Source organism: Ahaetulla prasina, chromosome 2, assembly GCF_028640845.1.
Source record: "Ahaetulla prasina isolate Xishuangbanna chromosome 2, ASM2864084v1, whole genome shotgun sequence".
Classification (NCBI taxonomy): domain Eukaryota; kingdom Metazoa; phylum Chordata; class Lepidosauria; order Squamata; family Colubridae; genus Ahaetulla; species Ahaetulla prasina.
In genome coordinates, this window is record NC_080540.1 from 236,990,566 (window position 1) to 237,005,113 (window position 14,548).

Consider the following 14,548-nt stretch of genomic DNA (forward strand, 5'->3'; position numbering starts at 1 on the left):
TATCAAAACTATTCTGTTCTGTTCTGTTCTGTTCTATTCTATTCTAAACTGTATCTAAAATGATGCAATCAGTATAGAATACACATCTTCAGGATGTCAACCAGTCCTGGTCCAATTCAGAACATTTTACTACAATTCCTTCTACCCAATAGGTCTCTTTTCACTGAATTTTCATTAAATATTTTATGCCAGAGGTTTCCAATCCTGGATCACAGACTGGTACCAGCCTGTAACCTGTTAGGAACTGGGCTGCACAAGAAGAGAAGCTTCATCTGCGCATGCCTGGGATCTAGGTAGCACACAAAACCATTCCATCATCCCCTTCTCCTGTTACCGCCGTCAGTCCATGGAAAAATTGTTTTTCTGGAAAACAGTCCCTGGTTAAAAAAAAATAAAAGGTTGGAGCACACTGCTTTATGTCTAGTAAATATATTTATACCTCATCTACCCATTTTTAGCCATCTAAGCTTTTTCTTAGTAATTTTTTTACTTGTACAAATATAGATTTCCCCAAAGCTGATGATACCCCGTTCCTTTATATTACTTTGTAAGCAACAGTCTAGAGAACCACAGAGAGAAAAATCACATCTAAATAAAATTAGGGAGTGAGTTACATAATGTGTAGAAGTTCAGAGTAATAGCTACTGCATTATAAGAATTGGCAGTGCAAGACATTCCACTTACCATCTTATAAGGATAAACATGATAATTTATTGTATACATATACTAAAATATGGCCAGCCTGAATAAACTGTTTAATAATACTGTCAGTGTTCATTTATTAAACCTATAACAGAGTGCCATTCTTTGGCCCACTATTACAAACCAAATCTACTGCATGTTAGAAATAATTTTTAAATTTTTAATTTTACACAATCATCTCTTTCAATTCAGGAGCACAGTGGGTTAAAATGAACATATTAAAACCTAACTATATTTAAAATAATTTATTTTACAATTATTATATCATATTCACCTTTCTTGTTTGACACATTATTAATTCTTTGGCTAATCTGTGCAACTCATTCTTATACATTTATAGAAAGAGACATAAATATTCATTAGTATCACAGAATCTCACATTAAAACAAAATACACAGTATAAAAAGAATATAGGTGAATGCAATGTAGACTCTAATGCCCCCAGTTTCCCATCTACTTTCCCATTCTGGAGAAGACTGTTGAGAAAGTGGTTGGGCTACATTTTCAAAGAGTCCTGGAGAAAACAAAATATCCTTTTCTTTCAGTCAGGTTTCAGACTAGACATAGTACAGAGAAGTCTTGGTCACTTTTCAGTGAACTCTGGCAGAGTCAGGATGCAATGCAACCATTCTAGTTCTTCTTGATCTCTAAGCAGCCTTTGATATATCATCAACCATGCTATCCTTCTATAATACATCTGATTAGATTTGGGGAACATGGTGTTTCTGTGATTTTCTATGATATTTTCTCCAAGGTAAGTTCTAGTCATATTGATAATGAGGAAGAAGTTGGCCAAATCCCTGTATTATGCAGGGTGCTACAAGACTTGACTCTTTCACTCCTGTTGTTTAACATCTATATGAAGTTGCTAAGTAAGGTATTGTATATTAAAGCTGTCAACAGCACAGGGCCTAGCTACTTTAAGTACTTTCTATCTCTCATAGTGACTGTCTGTTTGTTTGGACACTGTTGGCCGGCTCTGGACCCCATCAATTAAACAATGTCATCTGATCAGGCAAGACAGGAAGTAGGCCTTCTTTGCTACTGTTTTTGCCCTCAGGAACAGCATTCCTGCTGAGATTTATATGACTATCACCCTGCCCTTATTTTCAATAACATTTTTTTCCTCCTAGGCCCTGAACCAATTTGAAAAATGGGGTCCTAAGGATGCTTCTCTACACTGCTTCATTCAATTCTGTATCCATTATGAGTTGGGCAGCATTAAAAAATCTAACTAATTTAATTTAAAAGTTTTGACAGTATATTTCAGAAACAGTTTTCATTTTCCCCGTGAAACTACATTGCAAAACTGGCCATGTAACAAGCAGAAATATTTCATTTCAAAAAAATTGGTTTAATTGTTTAAAATATATGCATATTTTTCTCTTCCACAGTTTAAGAAACAGTATTAAGGAAATTCTGGCCATTATCAGTACTGGTATGAATTAATTGACCATCTGAAAGTTTGCTCAAGTATTTGAGTAATATTTCTTTAGTTCAATACTCTTTCTCTTTCCCAGGCTTTCCAACTTACTGAGAAATATTTCCCTCTTGCCAACACTGAGCGGAATTGTCCAGAGAGACCCACTTTCCAAGTGGTTTAAACATCCTGACTGTAACATGGAATCGATGGCTACGCCTCATTTCTGCATTCTTTCTGCTAAAAATGCCTTCATCCAAACTGAAAACTAAGTGTAACCTATAGCTTAATCATTCCTTAAACAGTGATCTAATTCTAGAGCCAGATCAAGACACAACTGCTATATGGTATGTTACCAGGGCAACCACTTCATGTCATAAGGCCACAGTTCCTCTTCAAGACTAAACTCAGAAAGCTTTGAGACTGTTTTACAGAATTCAGAAGACTGATTCTGGAACTAATACAATAGTAATACATTTTACTGTGGAAGTAAGTTTCCTTCAAAACAATAAAAGTGTCATTTCACAAATATGTCATTGCTTCATGTGAGCATACCTATTTTACATAACTAGAAAGCCATGATTAGACAACATTTCCAGCCTATATTATTATCTTTACGTACAGTAAATGTGATTAGTTTGCATGCAAGTTACACAGTTAACTACAATTATTTCTATCCAATATTTCCTGGTACTTATACCTTTTGTAGTACATAAAACAGCTGGGAAAAGGAACAAATAAAAACAATGATTTTTTAACTATTGTATTTCTATTTTATATTTTTTTATTTAATTTGCAAAGTTAAAATACAACTAACTGTTCTATTTCAAACAATTTGAACAAATGTAGTTTGTTTTAATTCAAGTGTTTTATTTTAAAAATATTTCTTAAATGTACAGACATTGTATTAAGGGTTTGTGACAAAATATGCACAAATACATAGTATTCTTACAGATACTCTGCTACCGGGGCGTGGCCATGACCGTGGTGGGGTAAGGACCTTTCCTTCACTTCACAGGGCTTAATAATGAAGATTTATGAGGATTAATGCTGTTTGGAATGCACCGTTATGGATGAAAGTTAATAAATCATGAAGTGGAAGTGTTAATAGCCCAGCAGACTGAATTTAAAACTGGTAGGTCATCTGAAACTGCTTGAATTAAGGAGTTTTTACTGCGTGGGATGACCGAACTGGCAGATACAATGAGTTTGGAATAAACTGCTGTCTTTTGCTTTTCTTATTATAATTATCGTGTTCTGTGTTAAATGCTGAGGCTAAGGAATATCAAAGATTGAATTTGCTAATGAGAAGAATTTTAATTGAAGAGATCGATTTTTTGTGCTGGACTGACTGGCTGACTGGCTGAAGAAGCTTTTATTAGGTGGATAATTTTTTTTATTATTTTTCTTTTGAGAGAAAATTAATAGCTTGTTTATATTACAGTAAACAAAAAAAGGACTTTGTTTTGAAGTTCAAGCTGGTTTGTTTTTTTTTTTTTTTCTCTCTGCCGACGTGGAGAAAAAATGGCGCTGATTAAACTGTGAGGTAATTGTGTTTCTTTGTGGAGTGAATATGACTCATAAGTTACTGATAAGCTACTAACGAGTGCAAATAAGCCGTTTCGCTTCAATTAAAAGATTGTCGTCCCTTGATCTTCATCAAGACCCTCTGTAAAATTGGTTTGACTGCTGTCCTTTGATCTTCACTAAGACTCTTTGAAAAATTGGAATCCCAGTTTGAGAAATTTTTTGGTTTTTGTTTTTTTTTCAAAATGACTCAACAACTTTCAGAAACGCAGCAAATTGCTGCAGCTTTAAATAAAATTGGGGAAAAAATAGCAGCACTATCAGAGCGTATAGATAATTTGACATTTAAACTGACATCCGAAGTGCAAAATTTAAAGCAAGATATGAATGATAACTTTGCTAAACAAAAAGAGGAAATGACAATGATTAAAGATGAAATGGAGCAGCTGCATGTGCATGAGGCAAAAGTAGATCGGCAAATTGGCAAAATATTTTATAAAAATGAGCAGCAAGATAAGAGAATTTGTCTTTTGGAGGAAGAGATGCGGAAATATAATTTTGTTATCAGAGGAATCTCGGAAGAAAGGGAAGATAAATTGAAACAGCGGGTTTTGAAATGGATTAATGATTTGGATACGCAACTTACGTTCACAATAGCAGACCTGGCAAGCGTTTTTAGAAATGGATATAGAAGGCAAAATGGTTTTAACAGGAATGTGCTTGTCAGGTTCGCAAATCTTGGTGATAAGTTGGAAGTTATGGCCAAGTTAAGAGAGTTGGGAGATGCTTTGAAGTTTGAAGGGAAGACTATTCAAGTCTTCCCGGATATATCAAGAGAAGAAAGGGCATGGAGATTTTTTTTAAAACCAATTACAAAAGTTTTGAGAGATAATGGAATTAAATACAATTGGAGGCCACCACAACAATTGAAATTTTTTTATAAAGGAAGGATGCATAATCACCCCAGATATAGATGCATTATTATATTTACGGAGCTTGGACTGATTGAGATGGAGGATTTAATGGAGATAAAAGATCAAATGCTTCAGATGGGTGGAACATACGTGGAAACATCAATCTCAGAAGAAGAAAAAGGGGCTATTGGAGGCAAGACTCCAAAGGGTTAAAGAGGAAAGAAATATCACCTGTGTTGGTTGAACAGAAGAAGAGTCGTGAGGATACAGTAGGAGAAGAAGCAGATAAGAGTCTTGGAAAATATGAAGCTGAATGCGGTCATCGCTATCTTTTTTTGAGTGATGAATTTAAATAGACAGCCGAAAGAAGTGCCCGGGCATTGGCACGTCCCTCTCCCCATTCTCTTTATAGAGGCGAAACCGATGAGGATGTGGGGGAAGAAGATTGTTTGTACTTTATTGTTTGTTTTTTTTTGTTTTTTTTTTGTTTTCTTATTGTTGTTTATATGGTAGTTTAATGTCGGGTGGTGGGGGGCACAGAAAGGAAGATGCGGGGATAGGATTAAAAAATTTATATTTTAAATGGGAGTTATAAAAATAATGTCATGGAATGTGAAGGGTACAGGAATCAGATTAAAGAAGAAGATTGGAGCTTAAGATTAAAAGGGATTTACCAGACATTTTATTTTTACAAGAAACTCATCAGAAATCTGAAGATTCAAATAGAATGTATATAAAAGGTATGCAAATATATGAAAAAGCATTTGGAACTTCAAAAGCTAGAGGAGTTGCAACACTGATATCAGATAGGGTGTACTTTGAAAAACATAAGGTAATTTTGGATGAAGATGGAAGATATGTAATAATTGTTGGAAATCTTAATGAGGAAAAAGTGACACTTGTTAATTTATATTTACCGAATGAAAACAAAGAGAATTTCTTGAAAAAATAACAAAATTTTGGAGAATGAAAGTGTAGGGAAAGTAATTGTGGCTGGGGATTTTAATTTAATCAGAGATAAAATAGACAGTACTAATCCCACCCGCTGTGGAGGAGCAAATAAACTGGGGATTTTAAATATGTGGATGCTTCGAAACGGCGTGGTTGATGTGTGGAGAGAGGTTAAAGGAATTGAGAGAGTATACACTTTTTTCCCTAAGATATATAATACATATTCTAGAATTGATTATATTTTTCTTTCTAAAGATTTGTTGAATAATGTGGATAAGGTAGATGTGGGAATTTTAAAGATTCTGATCATGCAGAAGTTATGGTGGACTTAGATTTTAATTTTGAGAAAAAAAGAAGCTATTGGAGATATGACGAGAAATTGTATAAAAATGAAAAGGATAAAAAATGGATACTTAAAAAATTGGAGGAAAGTTGGAGATTAAATGATAACGGGGAGGTTAAATTTGAAATTGTTTGGGATGCGATGAAAGCGGTGTTTAGAGGGGAGAGTATTAAATTATCAAGTAGGAAATATAAAAATTATAAAATTAAAATGGAAAGAGATAAAAATAAGATTAAAGAATTGGAAAATCAATTTTGCTTACTAAAGAAAAAAATTCTTCAGGAGCTTAATATGTTAAGAAATAAAATGATAGAAGAAGATACAGAGTTAGTAAAAGAAATTTGAGATTTTAAATAGGAATTTTTGAATTTAGTAATAGAAATTCTAAATTATTGGCAAAGATGGCGAAAGATAAAAGAGAGAAGAGAGAAATTGGAGTTTTGATAGATGATAGAGGTATAAGATGTTATAAAAAATTAGAGAAATGTGAAGTGGTTAGAAACTTTTTTCAGAATCTATATTCAAAGAAACCAATTAATCGGGGAAAATTGCAAAGTTATTTAGAAAAGTATGTGGTGAAAATTGATCAAACATATAAGGAATTGATGGAAGAAGATATAACACAAGATGAGATTAATGGAATAATACAAAAATTAAAATTAGGGAAAGCTCCAGGTGAGGATGGATTACCTGTTGAGTTTTATAAAGAATTTAAAGAATTAATAATACCAAGACTGCAAAAATTATTCAATGGAATATTACATGGTGGGGAAGTACCTTCGTCATGGAATAGAACGGTGATATCCCTAATTCCTAAACCAGATAAAGATTTAGAAAGGATTGAGTCCTATCGGCCTATTTCTTTAATTAATCAGGATGCAAAGATATTTACTGCTATTATAAGTAATAGATTAAATAGATTTATAGATAGATATATAAGTTATAATCAAGTAGGCTTTGTGAAGGGTAGATACATGAGTGATATTGTTAGAAGAGTATTAAATATTATAGATGTAGCTGAATATAATGGTGATAAAATTGGTATAGTATCATTGGATATTTTTAAAGCTTTTGATTCTGTACAATGGGAAACAATTAAAGTAATTGTGGAGGCTTTAGGCTTTGGTAATAAGTTTATACATGTTATTTCAAAATTGTACCAAAAGAGCAGTGCAAGAGTGAAGGTGAATGGAATATTAACTGAAGAGATAAAATTAGAAGCTGGTACGAGACAAGGATGTCCCCTGTCCCCAACATTATTTTTATTGGCTATGGAAATATTGACAAAAATGATAGAAAAAGATGAAGAATTAGAAGGATATAAGGGGTATAAGATAAATTTGTATGGATGATACTTTAATTATTTTGAAAATGTAGAGAAAGATTTGAAAAGATATATAAGCATTTGATAGAATTTGAAGAAATGACAGGATTGAAAGTAAATTGGTCAAAGTCAGAATTATTGATGGATAGTAATGGTAATGAGTCTGAGAATATGCAAGAGCAATTTGGGATAAGGATTAAAATCACATTGAAATATTTGGGTATAGTGCTTTCACTTAAGGTTAAAGAATTGAAAAAACTTAATTATGATGTGGTGATTAACGAAATTGAGAAGAAGATAGATAAATATAAAATTTTAAAGTTGTCTTGGTTTGGTAGAATTGCAATGTGTAAGATGATGTTGCTGCCCAAGTTCAACTTTTTATTCGAGATGCTACCACTAAATCTGACAGAGAAAGATATTGAAGGATATCAGAAAAAACTGGATAAATTTTGCAATGGTGGCAAAAGACCCAGATTAGTGAAGAAAATGTGGTATCAAAATCAAAAGGAAGGCGGATTAGGAATCCCCAAATTATTTAATTATTACTGTGCGTATGGTATCCGGATAGTGGTAAAAATACTTAAAGGTGAAGATAATTATTGGAGAGATTTAGAGTTAAGGGATATAGAAATTTGGATCAAGGTGGTTTTAGATAAAGCAAATTTAAAATGTGTAAGTAGAAGTTATTGGTTAAAGGGATTAAGTAAAATGTGGAACAAATTTGTTAAAATTTTAATTCCGGATATAATCTTTTTGGGGGAGACAACTGGAATTTGGCCGATTAAAATAATATAAAATGTGATGAAGTGATTAAAGAGGAAAATATAGAAATTATTAAAGATTGGATAAAAGTTATGGGAAATGAAAGGAGGAATAAAGAAATTATTGAAAAATTAGGGTTAAGTTGGTTTGAAAAATACAGATAGAAAATGGACAAAAAACTAAAGGAAAATTATTCGATAAATAGATGTGAAACTGAATTTGAATATTTAGTATCTCGGATTATGAAAGATGAAATTGGGCTAAAGGGACTCGTTAGTAGGGTTTATAAGATTATAAATTCTGATGAAAAATTACAAAGAGTGATGAGGACAAATTGGGAAAAAGATCTTAATATTGAAATACCAGAATCAGATTGGAATGTGAATTGGAAGAGTAGAATTATGAGAACTTTATCTATAAGGATTAAAGAGCACAATTATAAAGTTGTTTGGAAATGGTATTTGACTCCAGTAAGATTGTCACAAATGGATAAAAAAACTAGTAAAAAATGTTGGAGATGTGAGATGGAATTGGGGACTTATGAACATATGTGGTATAATTGTGATAAGGTTAAAAGTTTTGGCAACAATTGGAGAAAATGATATTTGAAATGATGGGGAAAGTAATAACATTGAGAGTGGAAACTATATTATTGTTGGTAATTAAGGAAATAGAATTAACAAAATATGAAAAAGAATTGATTAGAATTATGATTATAATAGGTAGAATTATAATAGCTAGATATTGGAAACTAGATGTGATTTTTAGAATAGAAGAGTGGAATTCTGAAATGTGGAAATTAGCTTTAAATGATAAAATGACATGTGATATTAAAATTAGAAGTGGTGTGTATAAAGAAGATATTTTCTGGAAGACTTGGAAACCATTTGTGGACTTTGCGCTTGGAACATTGGACGCCTCAGTACCTGTACCTCGAGAACGTGGATTTTGGCAATCATGAGGATATATCCGAAGACCCAAATCTTCCTTTTATGTATAGCACAAGGGTGTAATAATGTATTTTCTTTTTGTTTGTTTGTTGCAAAAAAAATTAAAAAACTAAAAAAAAAAACAAAAAAAAACAGATACTCTGCTACCTATTATGTCCCACAGAGTACCCTCACAAGATGATGAGTACACTTAACACATAAACTTCAAAGATTAAAATCAGGATATTAAAAAAATGGAAAGAAGACAAGAGAAGAAAAAAACACAATCCAATTCTTACAAATCAGAATTTAAAAAATGAAATCATTTTTACTGATTACCTTTTTTCTGATGCCATTTTCAATTTATTCATTCTGGAGAGATTTTTGAGATTTTATCACAAAAAGATGCTCATATCAACATATTATCTGAAAAAGAAGAAGGCGTATACAAGTATATGTCCACAGATTATTTGGTAGATTAAGTTGATGTAATAAGTATACTTAATAAGTAATGTGAAAATGGGGCTAAAAAAACCATAATTTGTAGACAAATCACTAAAAATTGTCAAATTGTCATTAAAATGGCCCTAGAAATACAGATTAGGGCTGTAATTTTAGTTACATTTAATTAGTGATTAATTATTGCAGCTGGTTAGGAAAAAAGGAGAAGAGATGCAAAAATTCCTAAATTGGAAACTGCATATGAGCACTCATTTCTTCATATAACATGCATATCTACATCCATTTCGTATTGGAAGGAAACCATAAATCTGACCTCACTAGTTGGCTAATTAGACTCCTTTCTATTTCGTGGTTTGTATCCCTTATGGGTGGTCCTCGACTTAAAACCGCAATGGAGCCCAAAATTTCTGGTTGCCAAGTAAGACATTTGTTATGTGAGTTTTGCCCCATTTTATGACCTTTATTGCCACAATTGTTAAGTGAATCACTGCAGTTGATAAGTTAGTAACCCGGTTGTTAAATGAATCTGATTTCCCCATTGACTTTGCTTGTCAGAAGGTCATAGAAGGTGATCACTGATCCTTGAGTCAAAGCAACAGTAAATATAAACTAGTTGTCAAGCATCCGAATTTTGATCACATGATCATGGGGATGGTGCAATGAGAAAAACAGTCATAAGTCACTTTTTTCAGTGCTATTGTAACTTTGAACGATCACTAAATGAACTGCTGTAAGGTGAGGAATACCGGTATAGCCAAAGGCTGCAGAAATAATCACAAAGCATAAGGAAGATAAATGAAAAATGAACAAAAGATGATTACTGGTACACTTGCAAATATAAGAGTTTGAGCAGCCTATAAATGCATACAAAATCCCTAAGAAAAAAACTGGTTTGGTTTCAAGATTTTACAACATTTATTTTTAAGTAGAATTTCAAATTGACAAAAACTATTCTTTAGGAGTATCTCACATGAAACTAACTAGCCTTAAAGTTGCTAACTTAACCCAATCAAAATAAATTTTCTTTTTCTTCTGGTTTGTAGCCTAATGTCTTATCTTTATATTTTGTATACAGAATAGTGTATATTCTTTATATAAAGAGTTAAAATTCTAGAACTGCCAAATTCTGTCTTCAGAACATTTCTAAAGGAGACAAAATCTGTGTAAACAGGAATAATTTCTTCTATGTGCTAGGTGCGCTGGTATAACCTTAGATTAGATTTTTATTTTTATAAGGTATTATGCTTTTCTTTCACAATCACTACTGTATTTTTACTCAGCAAAATACTTGCTTATATCTCTGACTTGAAAACATTTTAAAAATTATTTCAAATCAACGCTCGAACTGTACTTTTGTGGCATACATACTATTTCTGAAATTTCACTAGAGTTTCTATAATGAACTAGAACAACAAAGAAACTGTCTTCCTTAGGTAATACGTAAACTTCTGACTGGAAAAATGGCTGAAAATGACTCCTTGGCACAGAATAATTGAAATGATTTTTTTCAATTACCAGTAGCTACTATTTATTGATTTTATTGTAATTCTTTCATAATCAGACACTGAAGGAGAGTTGGACAGTATACAAGTTTAATATTATTTAATAATATTATTTACTATTACTGCCTCTATTACTCTTTTTTTTTTAGCTATTCTAGGAAGCTTCCTTTTGTCAATAAAATGAGGGTAGAAACTAAGAGTAAAATATTGATGAAGATTCTTGATCATCCAAGTAGACTTCTCTGGAAGTAGAACCATGGTAACTGGACTTTTTTCTTTTTGGGTTTGAAACATTTTGCTGCTTATCCAAGTAGTATCTTCAATCTTCAAGTCAGACTTCAGTTCTTTATAAAATTCTAGTTTCCAGGTAATCCTTACTTACCAATCATAATGGAGACCGGCATCTCTATCACTAAATGGTGGCCTTATTAAGCATGACATCATGCGACAGTGACTTGGGACTTTCTGTTGGCTTTTCCACTGACTTTGCTTCTCAAGAGCCTGCTGTGAAGGTTGCAGTTGGTGATCATCTGATTACAGGAAGCTGCAATAGCCTCAACTCTGAGGACCAGTCTAAGTCTTACTTTTCAGTGTGTGTAACTTTGAACGGCCGCTAAACAAGTAATCAGTAGCAAAGACTTACCTGAACAGTCTTAAAGAATACAGAATCAAATGTGCCCCTCCATGCCGTGGCCCTCATTATAACTGCAATATTAATATTAAATTAATATCTTTAAATCTAGGTAGTCCCAACTTATGACTGGTGATTTAATGATTGTTCAAAGTTATGATGACCTCAAAAAGTGTATTTTACAATCTGTAAAGCTCTTCTGGTTGTCATAAACATTGTGCTTCTTCTCCCATCCCATGGACACATGACTGCATTTTGGACACTTGGAAAATGGCTAACTTACTGTAGCTGCAGTGTCCCGTGGTCATGTGACTACAATTTGTGACTCTTTTGATGGTTTCTGCCCCAAAACACCCATCAGGAGAGTTTCACTTTCACCACATGATTCATTTAACAATAACCATAAAAACAGTTATAAAATCATCTTGTCACATGGGTGCTTCAACTTAAAATAGTCATGACTTACAACTGAAATTCCAGTTCCAATTTTAGTCATAAGTTGAGAACTACCTGTACATGACTAGGGATCAAATTTAACATTATAACTGAATTAAGACATAGAAAATAAATCTCCACACAGAAAAATGATTTTATATTTTATATTTCTAGTAAGGGGGAAAAAATGAAGGCTATAATTATTTCCTAGAAAGCACTGTTAATATCAAGTGTCATTATTTCAGCCAAACATTACTATATTAGGATAAAGCAAGCAAGCAGTCAGTGCTACTATCAAATTCACTACAGCACAATTGTATTTCTGTGTGTGTCTTCAAAAGTGAGTCACACTAAGGAGAGTGAAATCCATCTGGCTACTGCATTACAGCCTCACATATTGCATTTTCTCCATTCTTTTAAAGAATCTGAAACTATTTAAAGAATAAGGTATAAGATATTTTTCACAATTACTCCAGACAAGCTTCACTGTTGAAATATCTATTGCATAAGATTATCCCTTTGTCCAAAAGAGGGAAATGAGGCTCTTTAATTTGTAAGAGAAATTTGTTTGTTATCATGGATTTATTTTTCTCAAGTGATAAAATAGGATGTGGAAAGAATTCTAAATATTGCAATACGTATATTAATCTCAAAAGCCATTTTAGTATAGTAATTAAAGAAACCAGGCTACAAACTAGGAGAGTGAGTTCTAGTCCCACCTTAAGCATGAAGTGTCTTTGGTCAGTCACCTTTTCTCAGCTGTAAGAAGATGGCCCTGGCTAATCACTTCTAAAACTACTGCTAAGAAAGTTGCAGGGACTTGTGCAGGCAATCGCCCAATATCAATACTGATTCAAACACACAGACCCAAATCTCTATTTCCACCACCTTACGTTGATTATCCCACTTTTTCAGTGTTTACAAATGTACATTTTGTAATGTAATTTTATTTTTAAAAAAATATTATGCAAAGAATTGCAGGAGCCCATGAGATCCAAAAGATGGACGTCACCAATTACTGGTTCTATCAATTTGGCCTCTCACTCATGGAAAGCTCCCTGAGCCAACTAAAAATTCCATAAATGGAAGGAACAGAAATGATTTTAGTTGATTACTACTTCCTTGAGCAGTTCCCCAGAGTTTCTCCTCTCCCAAGAATAACCAAGAACACTGATGACTACTGAGTTTTACCATATAAATTTACATATACATTTACATTCATGAGAAAAACTATTCGAAATAAAATACCTTCTACTTATGTTGAAGTCAGCATATGATTTATTACAAGGAATATTTGCCTTGCAAGTAATTGTCACCAAAGCATGCAGTTGCTTAAAGACTCTATGCAAACTAGAGGTTCACCAAAGCTTTTCTAACCTCTCCTTATTGTGATTATCAAGCAATATGAATCTTAAATAAAATGCGGTATTTGTAAATAAAGGCTTCTGTGTTTGGCAGATGAGATTCAAAAACCTCCCTCAGAAATGCTTTCTATCATAAATATGCAAAGATATTGAAGCCATGCTACAGTTGCTATTTCAACTGGACCAACATCTGCTTAACATAAATGTTTTATAGCAACATGCAGTATAGAAGGTTAAGGCTTTATTCACTCTATGTAAACTAACTGTAGGAATACAACAATTCTGGATGCAAATTAAGACCATCTTGTGTTATGCACCTTCAAATGATAACAAGAAACAGATGTTTGGCTTTTCGTCATGCTTTCTTTTACCTAGAAATGTCTTATATGGCTCACTTCAGCCATGTTCAGTTAAAGGAATACATCAAATGAAACCATGATTTATTTGAATCATGGTTTCTTGAACAAGAATATAAAACAGAGACATAAACTAGACTTCATACATTATAATATCTGAGTGTGCATCTGCTGAGTCAAAGCCGAGCACATCAATAGCAGGATTCTTTCACTGTATCTAAGCAATTGCAGCTAGACATTAGGAGAAACTGAAAAACTGGGCATTCTTTACACACTTTTCTCCAGTTCTCCCTCCCACAAATGCATAATTGTGTCATGCTTCATAATACTTATAGCAGGCATTAGGCGAAAAGAACAGTTGGGTTTGCATGGGAAACACCTGCACAAACATCCATGGGACCAAACTGGGTTTTACTGAGCTGTATTGGAATCCTAACCATATACAATTTCATGCTGCTTATCATCCATACACACTGAAGGCTGCTGTGTGTCAATGATAAGATTTGTTTTGAAAACATCCTTGGCTTCCATTTGGACTGCTTTAACTATTTTAATTGTATTGCTGTTTCTATATAAATCACCATATATTTTTTGTGGCAAGGAAAAAAAAGTAAAAACAAAAACAAAACAAATGGGCTATTTTTAGAAGAACCTCCACCCCCACCCAACTGAGTGTGAAAAACTAAGTCATGCCTGTTTAATAAAGAGAAATGCCACCAGACATTATTTCACTGCCAATCCTAATCAAGCGCAATGCTGTAAGGTTTCAAATCTAGTCTAGTTTATCCCAGCAAAAAACCGGTACAAAAAAAAAAAAAGACCTTGTGACACAGTGATCTAATGAAGGAGAACTCCTCTAAATAAACGTTGATAAATATCATACTCCTTGGAGAGAAAAGTAAGCGTGTGTGTGTGTAGGGGGG

General features: G+C 33.0%; 1 protein-coding gene across 5 annotated transcripts in view; it reads right to left on the minus strand.

Moving 5' to 3' along the window:
- The window catches only part of AGTPBP1 (ATP/GTP binding carboxypeptidase 1), a 63,616-nt gene that overhangs the window by 42,086 nt on the left and 6,982 nt on the right, over positions 1 to 14,548 (minus strand). For all 5 annotated transcript variants that reach the window (XR_009153086.1, XM_058165820.1, XM_058165822.1 and 2 more), the window contains exon 2: positions 9,215 to 9,301. Coding sequence is in view for 4 of the 5 variants with exons in the window: in XM_058165820.1 (XP_058021803.1) it covers positions 9,215 to 9,246 (32 nt within the window). In the remaining variant the exon portion in view is untranslated. The remainder of the gene's footprint in view (positions 1 to 9,214; positions 9,302 to 14,548) is intronic.